Source organism: Physeter macrocephalus, chromosome 5 (genome assembly GCF_002837175.3).
Source record: "Physeter macrocephalus isolate SW-GA chromosome 5, ASM283717v5, whole genome shotgun sequence".
Classification (NCBI taxonomy): Eukaryota; Metazoa; Chordata; class Mammalia; order Artiodactyla; family Physeteridae; genus Physeter; species Physeter macrocephalus.
Genome location: NC_041218.1, coordinates 47,066,679 through 47,085,032, shown reverse-complemented (window position 1 = coordinate 47,085,032; position 18,354 = coordinate 47,066,679). Strand labels below are relative to the sequence as shown.

Here is an 18,354-nt window from a genome sequence, read left to right as displayed (position 1 = left end):
GGAGCGGCTGGGTCCGTGAGCCATGGCCGCTGAGCCTGCGCGTCCGGAGCCTGTGCTCCGCAACGGGAGAGGCCACAACAGTGAGAGGCCAGCGTACCGCAAAAAAAAAAAAAGAATCACAATTAATTACTTTGTTGTATTCACAACAGAGGCTGAGGGATGAATTTCATTCTTCCAGATCTAGAATCAGCTCCTCTCTGCCCCTCCGTGCTCACGCATTTGTCTAACAAGCAGATATCCAGACTGGACATGGGACTCTACCTCAGAGGGTCCCTTCTACACGGGCTCTCCTTCCAAAGCGTAGTAGCTAACATTTGGAAGTTTCTGGCTCTCATTCATTTATTCAAGCAGGATTTGTGGCCCCTACTATGAACTCAGACAAATGTGGGGTTTAAGTAGGGTGATCATACAGAGTTGACCATTGAACAAAACAGGTTTGAACTGTATGGGTCCACATGGGCAGATTTTTTCCCACTAAATGTGAGCTCCAGAACTACACAGTCAGAGGTTAGCTGAATCCCTGGATGTGAAACAGCAACTATGGAGAGCCAACTATAAGTTCTAAATGGATTTTTGTTTTTTTGATGTGGACCATTTTTAAAGTCTTTATTGAATTTGTTACAATATTGCTTCTGTTTTACGTTTTGCTTTTTTGGCCACGAGGCATGTGGGAACTTAGCTCCCCCACCAGGGATCGAACCTGCACCTCCTGCATTGGAAGGCGAGGTCTTAACCACTGGACCGCCAGGGAAGTCCCTATAAGTGGATTTTTGACTGCCTGGGGTTGGCAGCCCACTCCCCAGCATCGTTCAAGGGTCAACTGTAGTTTATTGTCCAAATCAGGACACTTGTGAGGGTAAGAGGCATGCCTTTAATGACACCAGGACAATAGGCGTAAACCTAGGTGAGCTGGGGCAGGCCAGGTCTGGTCACCCTACCTGGTGAAGGACAGGCTCACGGTCCACCCAGCAGGATGTCAGGACCCACCCAGGCGTGGGGCCCCTCGGGTGGGATGAATCTGTGGACACCTACAGGAGAGTCTTGGAAGGATTTGGAGGCTTAGCTCCTCCAGTTTTCTGTCTACATGTGAAGTGGAGAAGAGGGGATGCCCTCAATCTGGGCCTGGCCTCTGGGGTCTGTTGGGGGTGAGGTATGGAGCCAGAGAATGGATTTTTTCCTCGTGCAAAGCTAACAGATCTCTGGGAATCTTTGTGCCTGTGGTCTGTCTTGCTAGCACTGAACTCTAGCCTGTGAGTTAACCAGCTCTGGGTAGAACCAACAGAAAAGGCCAGTTTGTTGACTGCATGTTTCTAGAGTGCCTACCAGGTGCAGAGTTCTAGCTATGGGCATAAGTAACAGCACATGACTCCAGCAATTCCAGCCCAGTGGTGGAGCCTGGCGGGGATTTTGTTAGCTCCCAGTGGGGACACGTCCTACTGATGCTATCAGGAAGCCTTCCTGGAAGAGAGGCTCTTTGAGTCAGGTCCTGTAGGACAGGATTTGCTGGATGCAAGCCACTGTGATAGTTCTGTGGTGGGGAAGGCACGTTACAGCTCTGTGGGATGGCCGTAAGCTCTGGGAAGAACTCCGTAACAAGAAAATCTGGAGGAAACTCAATCCACACACGGCAGTGATCTCAGCCCGAGCTCCTCCCATTCCTCCTGCGAATTACCATCTCTAAGTGGGCGCCCCCTCTGGAGAATTAGTGGCACCTTAGGGGCAAAGCCTGGAAACCATACTGAGCATACTGATGTACAAATTTACATGTTTAAAACCTGCCTCTTTCCCTCCTGCTGCAGCTGCCCCTCCTTCGAGGTTTCCAGAAAAGCAGGTCACTCACTTCCCCTTTCTATAGTACACAGACGTGTGTGCGTGTGTGTGTGTGTGTGTGTGGTGTGTATTGTAAAGAAGAGACAGAGATGTTCCCCTGTTCAGTGACTCCCACACCAGACAGCAACCAAAACATTGTTGAAAGCGTTGATTCCTAGATCCCACCCAGTCTGGAAATAAAGTTTCCCCAAGTCTGCTCTCCATTGGTTCTGGGTGTCCTCGGAGCAGTGGGTCCCTAACCAGGCTCCCGGGCTGGAGGGATAGCTCTTGTCCACCAAACTCTCTCTGATCCTGGATGAAAATGTCACTCTAGAAAATGACTCCCCGGGGGCCTCGCAGACCCCAGAACTGCCTCACGATGGCGCCAGGCATGTAAAGGGGACGACTTGTTCTGAGGGTGCCCTTTACCTGTCTCTCCTGTAACAGCTCCCTTCTCATCCAGCTGCCTCACTGCCCCTGCGCCCCATCTGCCCACGGGGCTCTGGAGACACTCAGGAAGGAAGAGCAGCGAACCGGGTCTGTGTCTGTCAGTCCAGGGAGCTCCCGGGCCTGGATGGAGGGAAGTGGGAAAGAAACAGAGGAGGGTGGCTGAGGTTTTGTGTCCCATAAACCTTGTCCGGCTTGAGGCCACCATGGGCACGGGCTCAGAGATGTGGAAAAAGCAGGGGGCTGAGGAAGGTGGCGACTGCAGAGACTGACTGACCCCTTTTCCCCACGAGGATAGACAGAAACCGACACTGAGAAATCCACCCAGGGAAAGATGCAGAGCACCGATCCTTTTTCCTGTTTATACCTTGTACTCTTTGGGAGGTGTTTCTTCTCACCTAGATTTTGAGCTTCTTGAAACGGCAACCTTGTCTTATTTAGAGTGTCTACACTGAAGCAGATGCTAACGAGCGGGCTTGGCTTCGAGGAACGGGGGCCGAACGAGGTTAATGAGTGTAGGACCCAGAGAGAGGGCCTAATGGCTCTGGTGGCATTTCAAAGCCAGAGCTCAGCGGGGCCGTGACCAGGGGCCCCGGTCAGCACAGGGCCGACGAGGGGCCTCTCCCAACTTCAGAGGGAGCAGGTCAAACTGCTCCCTCTTGCTAGCCCTGCTGCACGAGGGTTAGCGACTTCCGGGCGCTCCAGGTCAGGCCCTCCAGGAAGCAGGCCCCTGCGATAATGAGTGGCCAGGACTTGGCGCTGAGGCTGTGCCGAGGCCTGAGTTCTCTGCGCTGCTCCAATTAGCACTCAGCTCCTCCGGCAGCAGGGCTCTCCAAGTGGCCTATTGGGGCCGAGCCATTTGCAAGAGCCCCCGATGATGCTAATGGAAGCGGCCATCGTGTTGCCTCTGAGGGTGCAGGAAGACTTTCCAAGACCCGCAAGGGTTCTGTATCCGGGGAACGCATGAAGTCAGGGCGCCCCACCCCTCTCAGACGCACAGGTGTGAAACGGCGCCGCGTATCTCATACGTGCACCGCCCGGCCCAAGCGCCAGAGGGCACCCAGGTGCCCCGCGTGAACCACCAAAGGAGCTCGTTCTCCAGGCAACAAAGCCCTTCCCAAGTCTGAGATTTTTCATTTCATTTTTCCCAGCCAGATTTAAAGAGGACTTAATCAAGTGGCCAGTTGACAGATCATTTTTGATGATAAATCACTACGCAATTTTGGGCATGCATCTCAGAAGGAATTCAGAGAACTGGGTGACATCTCCTTATTTGTGTGAAAGGCTTCTCAGCATGTAGAGCTATAAAAATGGAAAAAGAAAATGATGCTGAATCCTGATTCATTCATAGATTCACAAATAATTAAATTCTTATCCGTTTCACTAAGATGTGTTTTCAGTATTTTCCTTTTTAGGTTTAACAATTACTTATAAAAATTTTTAGTATCTATGTTGTTTTAATCAACTGTACATTATATTTTACATCAAAAATTAGTTGTAATAACTCAATCCAGAACTTTCTAAAAAACTCTTAGAATCTTTGGTCACAAGGAAATTATTTCAATTCCGATTTCTAAATATATATTTGTGGCAGAGAAGTATGATAAGGTGAGCGATAAAAAACTTGCAACCGTAAAAAATCCTGCATTAGTAAAAACAATTCTGTAGGGGGAATGGAGTGAAAATATAGGTTCAAAGAGAAAAGGAACAACCTAAAATTTCCAACTGTTAAAGAAGAGCAGGTTGTGGGTTTTGTTTTTTTGTTTTTAAATAGATGAGAGTATTAGATCACTGCTGTGTTTGGATTTCTAAGATGTACTTTAAAGGGTTGTGGCAGTTTTATTTTAAAATGTAAATATTTACCAATGCCAGAAATCAATCACATCCCTCAAAAGTTTTAAAACTTATGTGAAAAATATTAGATGTCAACTTAAAAATGTGCAAGATGGGATACATAATTTTTAAAAAATGGGGGAGGGGGCATACCTAGAGCAAAAGCCCTTTTGAACCCCAGCCTGATGGCTCCTCCGGCCCCTTGACTCGCACCTTCTCCTGGAGGGAGGGGCAGATGGAGGCCAAGATGGAGATGGCCCTGGTTGTGGCTCACGGAGACTGCAGTGGGGGGAAGGGGAGCTGCTTTACACTTCCCTCCAGATTCCAGAACACGAACAGGCCATGGCCTGCTTGGGGAGCTGGGCCTCTCCTTCAGGCTGAATTAAACTGCCTTCAGCTGGGGAGGAGGGGCAGATATTGGCCTGGGCAAACGATAAGGGACAGCCCTGCAGGCACAGGTGGAGAGGGAGAACCGGCCCCAGGCCAGGGCGAGAGTCTCTGCAAATGATGATGGACCCAGCCCACCGCCCTTGGCCCACAGCACGCCTTCAAACCTGAGGGGAGGCCGCGTTTCCACAGAGTCACAGTTTATTTCACAGACAGTGGAGATGTTGTTTCTGAAGGGGAGGCCGAAGCCCAGTCTTCGGTGTGGGCTGAGATTAGTTCCAGGCACCAAAGACGTACTTTGGTTTCTGCTATTTCTACCCTACTCCTTCTCCCAGCCTGTCGTCCCCCACCCGTCTCCTCCGGTTTCGTCCTACACCGTGTATCTGGTTGGTTGGTCAAAGCGTGTACGGCTGCCCTGGCAACGTCTTCCTCCCCACCTGCCCCTCCCCAAGGCCCTGAATCGGTGGACTAGGCTGAGAAGAGGGCTCTCAGGAAAGGAGGCAGCATCCTTCCAAGGGTCCGAGGGGCAGGAGGATGGGGTGTAGGTGAGGCTTCTCTAAGTGAGAGTCCCTGGGACGAAGCCAGTGGAATTAATCTCTTACTCCAGCTGCTGTGCCTCCCCTCCAACTGCAGAGGGCGCCACAGAACTTAGGGGCAGAAGGCAGGGGGTGGGACCAACCATCACCCCGCCCCTGGTGGGAAGACCTTTGCCATGAGTGGGGCAAAGGAGCCCCAGGTCTGTCTTGAACTAGCTGTGTGACTTGGGCAGGCCCTCCCTGGCTCTGGGCCTCAGTTTCCTCATCTGTGAACAGGGCGACAGTCAGGATCCAGCCAGAGAGGCTGGTGTGGGCAATGCCTGAAGACCTGTGACCCACCCTCCTCCGGGGGTTCCCGTGACTTCCCGGCTCAGCTCCCTCTTGCACTGAGACTTGGGGTCCAGCCGGCCCTGGTTCCTGAGAGCCCCTCGTGCTGCTGCGTAGCCTCCCTCCTGCCGGCCTGGAGAGCTGGTCTCCCCCCTCCCTCCGCCCCCATCAGAGCCTGCGCAGCCAGGAGAACCCAGAGAAAGGTGCTGGAGGAGGATGGGGAGGCTGTCCCGATGGTGGAGTGATGGGCGAGGTGAGGGTACTGAGGGTCATACAGCGGCCGTTTGCTTGATGCTGTGGAAGCTGATCCGCGTGGGTGACGTGGGGATGGACACAGCCCGGGCCCTGGGGACTTGGAGGGAGTGATGGTCCAGCCAGCGGTGCCACTTCTTTCTCACAGCCGAGCGTACCTGCGGGGGAGGAGGAGGCTCAACTGGGCCTGTGGAGGCCAATCCTGGGTCCCGGCCAGTTCTCTTCCCCTGCTCCCTGCCCCTTGCAGGGCCACCAAGGGAGGCTGGGGCGGTCCCCCTGACTGCCACCCTCACATCCAGAGACCGGCTGTTTCCAAAAGCAGGGTCCTTCTCACCTCCTCTGCAGCCCTGACCTCCTCTACCTCCTGAAAGACCTGCACTGCTTACCACAGCACGCAGCTGAGATGGAGAGCTAGTCATTTCAAGACCTGACCGTCACTGGTGCTGTTCTATTCTCATTTGCATTGCAATGGAAGAAGTTTTCTGCAAACTGGATCATGTCCCCCACATGCTAGCCTGGCACATGGTTGAACAGAATAAATGTTCCGTAAGCATTCATTGTTTGCTTGCTTTAGTGGCTCCTTCTCTCCCTACCCTCCAGCACATGCCGGTCTCCACTGTTGGACTTTCCTATCTGGGGTCTGCTTTAATTGCCAGAGACCCAGGCATGCAGACCCCACCATTGCCCTGTGCACAGGCAGGTGAAGAGGGCTCAGGATGGCACTGGCATTCCTCTGGGGTGTTTGGAAGCTCTCGGGCCCTGGGAGCGTGTCTGCTCTTTGCCCCAGCACCCACTGTGTGTGCTCACCCACCACAGGCCTGAGTGAACGTCTCCCCCAAGTCCGCCGCGCTGGGATTCTGGGCCTTGTGAGCTAACCAAGCTTCACCAGAGCCTGGCTCCCTGGAGCCCACCCAAAGGCGTGTGGCCTTCTCTGCGGCGGTAGGGGACAGGAAAGGACAACGCTGGTGTCTTTCTGCTCCCTGGGCCCATAAAGGCCTGGATGCACGGCTCACACCTGACTTGCTCCTGGAAAGCGCTCTCCGGTCATCACCTGTGTTCTGGCTTCTTTCTTCTGTGAGCCCCTGTGGCCTGGCCTCCTGCCCGCCCAGCTCTCCGAGTGCAATGGGGAGAGTCGGTGTATCGTTTCTGACCTGCAGAGTCAACCTTCTAAACTGGATGGAGTCCCTCAGGCAGGATTCCTGTCTCCCCAAAGCTGGGTGGTTTCTCCAGAATTCCCCTCCCTTCTCCAGAGCAGAGCTGAGCAGAGCCAGGGACGCCCAAAAGGCTGGGGGGGGCTCCCCTCGAACTTCCCTGGAGTGGGGTCTGAGGACAGGCCTCCCGGGCCTGGTGTCATACCTCTCCATTGACGAAGCAGTAGAAGACAGACACAAAGAAACCCTGGGAAGGAAGAGGGAGAGGTCAGTGACCTGCTCAGGGAGCCACTCTGCCTGGGGGGTCGGGGGGTGGAGAGGGGACAGGATGACTGGGGGAACACTCTGACTCAGGACCCCGGAGGCTCAGAGCTGGGTAGGCACCCCCATCGTGGAGCAGGTGTACCGGGGTCCACCGCGAGTGACAGGCTGCCATGAGTCCTCAGAGCAGGGGCTGGGCCGGCAGGAGGTGCAGGCTAGAGTGACCCTGACCCACTTGGAGGTGGGCCCACCTGGGCCCTGGGGTGGGAGAGACGGGGCCAGGGCCTGGGTTCAGGGTGTGCACGCGCTTGCATTTCAGCGCATACGAACAGAACCAAGCCAGCGAGGGCACGGGTGCCTGAGCACGCCAGGCCAGGGGCGCTCACTGTGGCCGCATCCCACTACGTGCCCCACCTGGAACGACTGCAGGAAAGAGTTGAAATAGATGAACACGATCTGTGACAGCTCGTCCTCCCCAGGGTTGACGAAGAAGAGCATGTAGGTGATGCCCAGAAGGGGCAAGAGAACCAGGGTGGCCTTCACCGCCTTCCTGGGGAGGGGGGAAGGGCGACAAGACCCATCTGAGCCCCTGAGGCAGGTGGGGCCTCACGTGCTGGCATTTCTTCTGGGAGCCTGAGCGAGGGCCCTGCTTGAGGACTCAGAGGGCCCTGCCCAGAGGCAGGGGAATGGCCCAGATGGCCTCCTCATTCCTCCCCTGCTGAGGGTCAAGGCACCCATCACTCACCTGTACTGGATCGTCTCCGATGTGGTGGATGCTCGTAACTTTGTCATTAGGATCCTGACGATGTTGAACAGAAATACAAAATTGATCTGTTGGGACGGGTCCGGGGGGGGCAGAAAGGGAAAAAGGAAGGACCACGAGGTGGGGCTGAGAGGAGAGGCAGCCACCTCCCCTGTAACCCACTGAGAACCCATGTCCCACCCCACTCACCCCAGCACCTGCCTGGGGTCCCAAGGCCTCACCGGGGCAGGCAGGTACCCCACTTGCCGGGTCCCCTGTCACCTGAGGGCTCCAGAGCCTGCTTCTCCACACCCTGACCCGAGGGAGGAAAAGCGGCCTTGGAGGCAGTGCACGAGGGCACAAAGGTCACTCCTTCCTGAGGCGCCCAGAGCTCTGCCCGGCCCACCCCTGCCGCTGCAGGGCCCCCACTTGTCAACTGAGGGTCTCCCTGAGGCCCTTTGGACAGAGGACAGCCCTGCCCTGGTGGAGCAGACCCGGCCTGATGGAGCGATTAATAACTCGGTTGCTGGGAGGAGTGATTAATCTCTCACCATTCGTCCCCTGCACCCAGGAAAGCTCTAGATTCTTCGCAGACACGCCTGAGGCAATGGAGATGAACAGGCTGCTGGGCTGACTCCAGCAGCTGGCTCCTGGAAGGGCCTCATTTATCTTCATTTTGAGCCTTCTCTCAGCATCGGAGCCTGCCACTCCCAGCCTCTCCCGGGGACCTGCCTGTGTGGCCTCCCGGGGCAGCCCTGTGCTGCATGTGGTCTCTGTGGGTGTGCAAGTGTCCTGTTAACCCGTGTCGGCTTGTCTGTGTGCCTGTGTGCTGCCTTCTCAATGCTCCCCATGGGGTCTGTGCTCTGTGCTTGTGTGTTTGCCTTGGTGTGTTCCTGTGTGAGTGTGGACCTGGGGACATGGACACACCTGTGTCTCTCTTCATCCATCTCCAAGTGCAAGTAGACAGGAAAGTGAGTGTTGTATGCCTAACACCCTGGGGATCTCTCACAGGAAAGTACCCATGGGTCAGAAGGAGATACATATTAGCCCAGGGGTGTCTGCTGGCTCACGTGTGTGCATGTCTTGAGTATGTGTGTGTGTTTATGCACACACACACACACACCCCTCCCAAGTCCTGGTCCTGAGACTCCGTCATTTCTGGAGCCTCCTAAGTTCTGAGGCTGGGGGACACAGGCAGACATCACGGGACACACATCCCTGTGGCCTCTGGATCACCCCTAGGCTTGAGGATGCTCTGGGGCCCTGGGGGGCTCCCTCCTCAGTCACAGCCTGCTGGTCCAGTGACCACAGTGGCACAGCCTGGTGAACCCAGGGTGAGGGGTGGTGGAAGCGTTCAGCCAGGGCTGCCCACGGCCTGCTGCGCCTTGCTTCCTCTTAAGGCCTGTCTAATTTCCAGCTCCTGGGTTTCTGGTCTATTCCCTTGGATCATGAGGTCACTTTAACACATAGGCCGATCCTAATTTTCTCATACAAGTGATAGAAAATACTTGACCTTTTCCGATTCTTCATGACTTCTGTGAGGGTAGAGGTTGTTGGAGTCAACATATATTCTCATTTCTTCCATATTTCCCTGCATTAAATCTTATTCACTAATCGTCCATAAACCCACTAACCAATTCACTCACTCCACCCACAATTCACTCAATCCACCCACTCTTATCCATCTATCCATCCATCCATTAATCCATCCAAATATTACTCAACCATCCATTCATTATTTTATCTACCCACCCACCCACCTTATTTAACGTGTAATATCCATCCATCCAAATATCTACTCAACATTCCATTCATCAGTTTATCTACCCACCCACCCACTCACCCACTTATTCAACAGGTAACGTACATACATCCACTAACCATCCAACCACCCATCCATCTAGTCAATAAGCAATTGCTGAGCACCTCTGGGCTACAGGGCGCTGTTCCATGTGCTGAGGCAAGAGCAGGGACAGGGGCTGGTGCGGAGGGTCTGGGAGACAAGGCCTTATCCCCTCTGCTCAGCCTAGGCAGGAGCTGGTGATGCTGCCCACACCCCACCTCAGGTTGGTCTGTGCAGCCCCAAAGCCACTCTTTCCTTATGGGCTTGGTTCCCAGCCTCCCCCTTTACAACATCTTCTCCACCTCACTTCACTGCAGGCACCTTCCTCCCTTCCCCAGGGAGCCGCTGACACCGCCCTCCCACCTGGTTTCCAAACCCTCCCTGTCTGCGCATGTGCAGAGGCCGGCAGGGAGGGAGGAAGGAGGACTGACATCTCTTCCTCCTTGGCTTCAGACACGGTTCCTCCTGTCCTTTAAACCCAGGCTGGGAGAGGTAGTCCCAGCCCTTGGGGGTGTCCTCCGCTCCCCTCCAGCTCTGGGTATTGGGGTGCTGCCATCACATCTCAGCTCCCCCTCCCCACTTCTCCCGGCCTCAGCTTCTTGTAGCGCACATTCACCAGGTCCAGCAACATAGCTAGCCTGCTTGTCCACCTGGATCTGTGGAGCCTGGTGAGTCTCAAAGGCCCAAGTCCTGAGTCCTACTGCGTTCAGGGCCCTGGCTGGGCCACAGAGAAAGCCCAGACAACTCACATCCCTGCTCACAAGGCCCCTGGACACCAGGGTTCTCCCACTAGAGTATGCACATCAAAGGCGCTTGTTCCAAATGCAGCTCTTGGACACATTCCCAGTGGCAGGTGGAGGCCCTGGGATCTACATTTGGAACAGGGGCAGCCGGGATATTGCTGGGGAAGACACCACCCATGGAACAAAGAGCCACGGCTTTCACCGGACAGACCTCATGTGCCACACACCATTCACCTGTAGCTGCAAGAGACAGTTCTCAGCTTGGGGCTTTCTCTGGTGCCAGGGGAGCTAGCTCAGACTGAAAACGGGGAGAGGGGAGCTGGAAATGTGGGGATTCGAGGTCCCCAGGGCAACCTCCACTGATGGGGCATGAAGCATATGGGCAAGTAACCCTGCTTCTCGACCAGGGGTCAATTCTGAGACTCTTCTATGTGTTGCCCCATGGAAGCCTGCTCATCACTTAACCTTTATTGGTTTCCTCCCTTCCTTGTCTTCTACGCCCACCCCTCGTTGTGTTTCCTGGGACCACCTCCCACATGAACATCTGGCACCAAGTCCCTGTCGCATGGCTCTAATTCCAGCTATTCCAATTGGCATCTGTGTGGCCTTGGGCAAATTACTTAATTAACCTTTCTGAGCTTCTGCTTCCTGGTCCGTCCAGTGGGGGTAGCCATGGAGCCTGTCTGGGAAGGTTGGCACAGGTTCAAATACTCATGGAAAGCACTGAGCTCATGCCTTTCCCACGCCAACAACAGTGACAACAGCCTCCTGCAAACCCAATCAGCCAACTCACTTCCCAGAACCCAGAAATGAGCACGGGTCTCTCAGACAGCTGTGGACCGCTGGGGGAGGCCAGGGGTGGCAGGGTATCCAAAGGAAAGGATGGCGGGAGGTGGTGGGTAACCTGCCCTCCAGTCTCAGCTCAGCTAGCTATTAGTGATGACCTTGGGCAGCTGCTTCATCTCCCAGGTTCTTCATCTATGAAACGGGGAGCATCATCCCTGCTTCCAGGCATCGAGGATGTGAGGATTGGAAGTAATGAAGATGGAGCTTCTGGAAGGGCTGAGTTTTGGAACCTGGAAACCCTGTCCATGCATCCAGCTGGGTGTGGGCCGGGTCCAAAGGGACCCGGGGCTCTTGGTGAGGGTGGAACCGGAGAAGGGGGCATGGAGAGGCGGGAGTTGGGTATTGTCACTGGGCCTTCCAAGCCTGTCCTGTCCCCCTTCTCTGTTCGCTTCCTCACTGCCATCCAACATCTTTGCAAGGGGGCTCGCTTCCCACCCAAGCCAGCCTTCCTTGGCTGGGTCCCAGGCTCATCAGAAGCCCTCTCCCTCCAGGATGGGCTCTCAGCAGCTGGCAGGGACAGGATGGGTCTCATGGGGTTTCTGTTCACACTGGTGGAGGGGGGAATCAGTGACTCATTGCACCTAGGACTCCAAGGACAATGATTCCCGCCTCTGACTGCTGACAAGGACTGGCTTCTATCTCTGAAATGAATGGAGCCCTGATGGTGGAATTTCAGGCAGTGGGTAAAAAACCTTCCTAGTCATCTCCGGTTCATATACATCAAGGACACTCCAAAGATGGGGGGGTCAAATGAATCCCTGAGGAAGTTACAAAAGGGAGGAGAGTAAGGAAATAAAAAGAGATAAACAGTCTTTGTCTCCAAGGTAGACCAAAGAAACCCCCATTAGGCACCTGCTGTGCGCAAGAGCGGGGTGATGCTCCCTCTGACGCTTCCCACAGGGAGCAGGTGGCCCTTTAAGGAGCCTGAAATGAACAAACCTGAAATAAGTCTTACGTAAATGTCAGTTTCTTATGGGGCTTTTTGGTATGTCTTTTTTTTTTTTTTTTTTTTTTTAGCATATGATATATAATGGGTTTGGTTTTTTTGCAGAATGCAGCCTCTACTTAAACTCTACCTTAATTAAAGCTTGTTGTGGTTTAGAGATATGGCCGCAATTATACCTTAGATGTTAATACACTTGGCAAAGGGCGGGGAGCTGGGTGAGGAAAAATTGCTCATTACTTCCTTCGTCCCACGGCTCCAGGATGGGGGCGGTGGGCTGGGCCCTGAAGGGGGTCGCTGCGGGTAGAGGGAGATGTACGTCTGGGCTGAACAGAATCCCACGGACCCTTCTCTTGTCACCAGCTGCCCCCTTGCCTGGCTTGTACCTGGCAAGGGGATGTCAGATGTCGGAGGCACTAGAAATCTGCCAGATTTTCTCCGCCCAGAACCTGAGGGCCAGAGAGGGGAGAGGGCTGCATCAGGGCACGGAGCGTGAGGAAGGGAGAGCTGGGAGCGGGATGCCAGGCAGCGGGGTGGTGCATATAGAGTGTGCGGGGGGCGGGGGGGGCGATCCAGACCCTGTCCCTCCCCAGCATCTCTGCTGGGTGGGTCCTCTGCTGTCCTCCTGGGGCCCAGCCCTGTCCCGCTTCCCACTGAGGACCTACCAAGAGCACGAGGATGATGGGGCCCTGGTAGATGTAGTCCACCAGGTCGCCGGGCTCCTTGCCAAACCAGCACCTGCAAAGATGGAGTGGCTGTAAGTGGCCTGCTGAACCACAGCCTGGGGACCACTGCAGCCTCGGGGCCAGGGTCCTCTGTCTTGACTCTGAGATCCAATCTCCATGGCTGTTCCTTCCCCCGAAGCCTGGGTGGACAGCCCCAGCCCCACCGACCACCCTGGCTCATACCTGGGCTGCCTTTTGCCCTACATGGAGGGTCTGGTCTCCCCAGGCAGACTGAGGCAGGCCCTGGGTCTCCTCCTCTTTCTCCTTGCTCCCTCGCCCCATCCCAGGATGCTGGGCCCAGGGCTGGACATGCAGGAGGCTCACGAATGGAGAGCTGGGCTCCCCCTCGCTGGCCAGGGCCCAACCGCCTGTACCACCTGTTCCCGCATTGCTTGGAACCCGCCTCTCCTTGTGCCAGGCACTCAGAGGCACAAAGCAGCAGATGTGGAAGTGGGAGCCTTCTCCTAGCCCGATTCCTGGCCTCATTCACCGAGGGAAGGAAGCTTGCTTCTATTAGAGGCTTGGTTATTCTTTGGGGATGCTGGGGGTGAAGAAGCGTCAGGGTCTGGGGGAAGGGCTGGCCCAGGACCCAGTCTGGCTCTGCCAGCAACTCCTACTGGATCTCAGAAAGGGCCCCAGAGTTCAGGAAATTCTGTGTCTTCTGCAACTTCAGAGGTCATCCAGTGCACATTGCCTCAGGTAGGATTCTCCCCTGCAGCCTCCCAGCACTGTTTTTTTTTTCTTTGCTTGAACACCCCCCTTTGATGGGAAGCTCACTACTTCTCAAGGCAGCCCTCTCACTCTTGGGCAACTTTTATCATTAGGAGCTCTTCCTAATGTTGAGCTCTTAGAACGCACGCCATTCCTGCCCCCTGCCCCCAAATCCCATCTGCTCCCTCCATCCTCAGAGACCCCTTGAATATTTGTATAGAGAGACTGACGTTCCTCTGTCCCCTCTTTTCTCAGCTGGTGGCACCCAACTTCCCCGCTGTTCCCTGGCTGAACTGCAGCCAGAATTGCCATCATCTGGGCTGAGGCTGAGTATTTCAAAGTCTCTGGTGCAGAGAGGGTCCCAGCATGGAACACTGCACCCCAGGAAGAGACTGGGATGCCAGAATAAAACAAGCTTCCACTGGCCTGGCCCGGGAATCTGTGAGAGGCTCAATGCCACAGTTGGAGGTGCTCTGAGCTGAAAGCCTGGAGCCAGACTTGCCGCATCCAACTCCAGGAGGAGGCCTTACCAAAGGCGAAGGGGGTCGTGCATTGGGTGCTTAAAGGAACAACGATTCCTAACTCAATTCAACAAAGTTGACTTGACACCTATCGCATGAGTACCTCTGGGTGCCAAGGAAATTTTCTCAATTTAAGGACAATGGAAAAGTGAACTGTCCTGGCGTGGCTGCAATTCTTGCCCCGTGGCTGACCTGTCCTAACATCCCTCTGAGCCCCATGGCTGGCCTGTCTTTACTTACTGTTCATTCTCATAGTAGAGTTTGCCAATGGCCCAGGCGATGATGATGGGGCAGGGGACACCTGAAAGGAGGACAGACACAGCTGCAGTGGACAGACAGATGGCCAGGAGCCCCTCTTGTAGAACACAGTGTAGGGGGGGACCACAAAGGGCTAGGATCTTGTTTCCAATCATCTAACTGCAGGCCATCCATGACCTTGAGGGGCCCTGTCCCTAGACCCCTGGCCCCATCCCTCCCTCCCTCTCAGCCATCCCCTCCAAGCAGGTCAGAGAGATGAGGGGACAGCGTGATTTTCTGAGATTTTTTTGATAGGGAAGTGGAGCTGGCCAGCTTTTCTTTTGAAGCCAGAGACAAAGGTCTTTGGATTGGCCATTCCAGGCAAGAAGAGGAAGGCTATTTGTGGACTGTCCTTTCAGAGGGACTATTTGCTTCTTCCTCTCCAGCATGGAGGGGAGTGGCTGCATCCTCGGACTATCCTGTGGATGGCAGGCAGGAATGTGGTCCCGCCCTTGGACCCAAGATGAAGGGAGGCGACCCTGTCAGCAGTAACCTCTCCCCACTAGACTCTGCAGGTCCCCCCAGGACCCTCACACCATCCAATGAAGAGGAAGAGTCGCTTGCGCAGGCGATCGGTGGAGTAGGTCATGACGATGGCCGTGTGCAGGTAGCAGCCCTCCACGAACATCCAGAAGAAGTTAGTCACCACGAAGTAGTTGAAGCTGGTGGTGATGCAGCGGCACCAGACCTGCACGGGGCAGGCAGCAGTCAGTGGCTGCCTGGGGCCAAGGCCCAAGTGCACAACTTGGGCGCTGACGGAAGGGAGGTCGTTTGAGTTGGGTCATGGACATGGCATTAAACACCCTCGAATCTCATTCTGGAAAGCTTCATCCTTTCTCTTTCACTTATTCAGAAAGCGCCAGGCTCCCCTGGTACCAGGGGGTCTGACTTCTCCCCAGTGTTTTCTAATCTCGTTTTTCATAAAAGAAAGAGGGAGTCTGGCTCTGAGCTTTCTCCAGGGAGAGGCTAGAATTGAACAGCACTGTCGTGTTTCACCGTCCCTTTTTTTTGAGGGTCACCTTCAATTCACAGCGAGTCAGACTGGTTTCTATTTCAGGATGGACTATGAAATTTCATGTAGAAAAAAATTAGTGAGTCAATTAAAAGAAAATTGTTATTGAACTAGTACAGGGGTCTGTGAAGGTGAGCTGCAGCGGTGGAGATGATCCTCCCAAATCTCTGGGTTTAGGAGATTCTGGGCTTAGCGTGATCACTGCCGTCTCTGGAGGGAGACTTCCTTACACCGGGACCTCTGGCAACTGGCCATACCTTTCCGAACCTCATCGTGCTGCGGAGAAAAGAATAATCCCATCTTGCAGGCTGGTTCAAGAAGATGGAGGTGGCAAAGGCAGGCGCCGAGAAATGAACGTTGGTGCCATTTGCCTTCTCAGCCGAGGGGAATTTGTCCCTGTCCCTCTGAGCAGGGTTACTACCCCTCCCTCAGGGAACAAGCCTGCCCAGAGCCACCGTGGGCCACGGCCAGGTCTGGCCTCAGGCCAGAGCTCTTCTCAGCTGACCCTAGCTGGCCATCTTCCCCAGGGGTTCGTCACCAAGGCACCCTCAGAGCTGAGGATGTGGGGACTGGTGGTTAGAGGAGCCCTGTGATGGGGAGCTGACTGTCCCCTTGGACAGCTCAGCACCCCTCTGTCCGGCTCTAACAGCTGGGCTGTCAGATAATCAATCAGCTGAGCTGATCATAGCCTCTGTGACTTTCCTCCATGGTCCCAACCCTGATCTTGGGCCCCATGCGGCCATCTGTCTCCTCTGTCCTGAGAAAGTCCTGCTGAGGTGGAATGCAAAAGATCCCCTCCTCCCAATCTTGTTTTTTCTCCAAGTTAACGATGCCTTGTCAGTACAAGCCAACATTGGGCTGCAGGGCACCCCAAACTGACTGAATTCTGTTGGTGCTGAGGCAGGGCTCAACATGGGGCCAAGTGAAGCGTCAAACCAGGCTGGGTGTGTGCTCAGGTCTAGCCATCCAAAGACGATGTATTGAGCAGTCTTTAATGGTGCGCCGAAGAGCTCTGTGCATGGCTCCACCCTGGGCTCTGGTTTTATGACTTGGACACAGTACAACAGTGGTTGACACAAATCCACCGTGGGCAGCTAACGTGCTGGCCTGCTCAAGATCCTGGTGGCCCAGATGTAGAGGCATCATTACAGTGTCATCTAACCTCCCTGAGCCTCAGTTTCCATGTCTGTATAATGGGGGCGAAATCCCTACAGGTCTCTCATTGGAATGTATTGATCTAAAGCTCAACAGAGGTTCATTTCAGCCTCCTTTTCTCTAAGGAATCTTTGGGAGGTGCTGAAGTCACCAGATGGGGAGCGGAACAGGATAAACCAAAGTCTGGCGTCACGTTTGTGCTGCTCGCCAGACCCCGGCCTGGAGCCCCATTCCCCCACCCCTGGCTCTGGAGGGACAATGATTGGGTACAGGTGAGCTCAGGTTCGGGTCTGCACGCGAGGACTGGGCAAGAGAGATGGGGGCCCCCAGAGCCCAGAGCCCCCCAGGTCCGGCCCCAAACCTCTACCCAGAGACCTCATTGCTCTCATGCACTTCATGGTCGATGAGCTGCAGCAGGAACCACGTGACATTTCGCAGGATAAATGTGGTGATGAGGTTCCAGTGAATCACGTTCCGCAGACAGCGGATGCTCCTGTGGGAGGACCAGGTCCGGGGTCAGCCGGGACAGGCTGCACCTGGGCTCAGAGCTCAGTTGGGGCAGGGGTCAGGGGTCAGCTGGGGTCATGGGTCAGCGGGGCCTGTGCCCCCTGCCACCCCCTCCTCAGGCGAGGGAGAGACTCAGCCTGGGGTGAAGGCAGGGCTGCACCAGGAGCCAAATTCCCATTCGTGGTGACCACGGTTGGGTCTCCCAGAGCTGGCTCCCTTTTTGCCTCCTGCATGCCTGCCAGCGGTCAGTGCCCAGGCACCTCCCCAAGCCCCTTTTGCCCGTTGGCTCCAGGGACCCCCGGAGAGGAGCTGAGAATGGGAGAGGCGAAGGGGGTGCCGTGGGAGGAGGGCAGAGCAAAAGCAGGGGCGGGGTGGACTCACCGCAGGGCCAGGAAAAGCAGGAAGGCAGCCACGAGGGCTGCCACAGACACGCAGTGGCCCAGGTAGTTGACAATGAGTGCGACGCGGTAGTGCAGGTCATACTTCCTCTGCTGGACAGACAGACAGACACACGGGCAGACAGAGGCCTGGGGCATGTGGAGGGTGGGGCCAGGCACTCTAGCAATGGCCACCCTGTGCATCCTGACCCTGGGGGCAGAAGAGGCTCCAAGTGTCACCACCACACCTGGCACCCAGAGCTCTCTCCTGTCGGCCCTGCGTGGCTCTTGGTATAAATGGCTGTGGTCAGGTGTCCCCTGTGCAACTGGAGGGCAGATTTGAGCACAATGTATTCTGAGTTATGCCAGAGATATGGGTATGTAGATTCTATTTTCTTTTTAATTCTGGAATGGGAGTTGCTACACCTGTGTTTCATCTCAGCTCACACCCTAATGGGCTGAGCAACTGAGAGTGCATTGATTTATATCTCTGGGACTCAGTTTTGGTATCTGTACAATGGAGCCAACCTGTCCTCCTGTCTCAGAAGCAGCGACCTATGGCAGGTCTGGGGGTGCCTTGGGATCAGTCTGCCCTGGCTGTAGCAGTGAGGGGGTACCTTATCTATAGAGATTTTAAGAGCAATGTTAAGACCAAATAAAATCAGTCTTCTTTTTATTATCACCACATGCTGGCAATTCTTAACAGAGACAATGATAAAATACTCCTTCCTGCCAGGGCAGACTATCCCGCCACCCCACACCCACTTTGGTTTGCCACTGCTCAGAGGGGCTGTGAGATGAAGAGGTGAGGGCAGAGGGCAGGAGGGGACCTCTTTCTCTCCTTTATGACCCACCCCACTTGTCACTCTTGTGGCCCTCACTGCAGACCCCCTTCGGCTCGCACTTTGTCAGGGCAGACAAATGTTTTT

At 55.0% G+C, this 18,354-nt stretch overlaps 1 protein-coding gene across 13 annotated transcripts in view; it reads right to left on the bottom strand.

Moving 5' to 3' along the window:
- Positions 1-18,354, bottom strand: part of CRHR2 (corticotropin releasing hormone receptor 2) — a 52,685-nt gene that overhangs the window by 6,501 nt on the left and 27,830 nt on the right. For 2 of the 13 annotated variants that reach the window (XM_007130012.4, XM_028489921.2), the window contains 9 exons: positions 17,430-17,536; positions 16,917-17,034; positions 14,909-15,062; positions 14,318-14,378; positions 12,786-12,858; positions 7,749-7,834; positions 7,418-7,553; positions 6,948-6,989; positions 5,524-5,749 (listed from right to left, as the gene is read on the bottom strand). In XM_007130012.4, the coding sequence (XP_007130074.3) occupies positions 5,609-5,749; positions 6,948-6,989; positions 7,418-7,553; positions 7,749-7,834; positions 12,786-12,858; positions 14,318-14,378; positions 14,909-15,062; positions 16,917-17,034; positions 17,430-17,536 (918 nt within the window). In that variant the 3' untranslated portion in view covers positions 5,524-5,608. Of the gene's footprint in view, positions 1-2,238; positions 2,380-3,311; positions 3,559-3,824; positions 5,750-6,947; positions 6,990-7,417; positions 7,554-7,748; positions 7,835-12,785; positions 12,859-14,317; positions 14,379-14,908; positions 15,063-16,916; positions 17,035-17,429; positions 17,540-18,354 lie in introns of those variants that run through there. The other 11 variants (XM_028489920.2, XM_007130010.3, XR_008617362.1 and 8 more) reach the window with 10 other exon arrangements.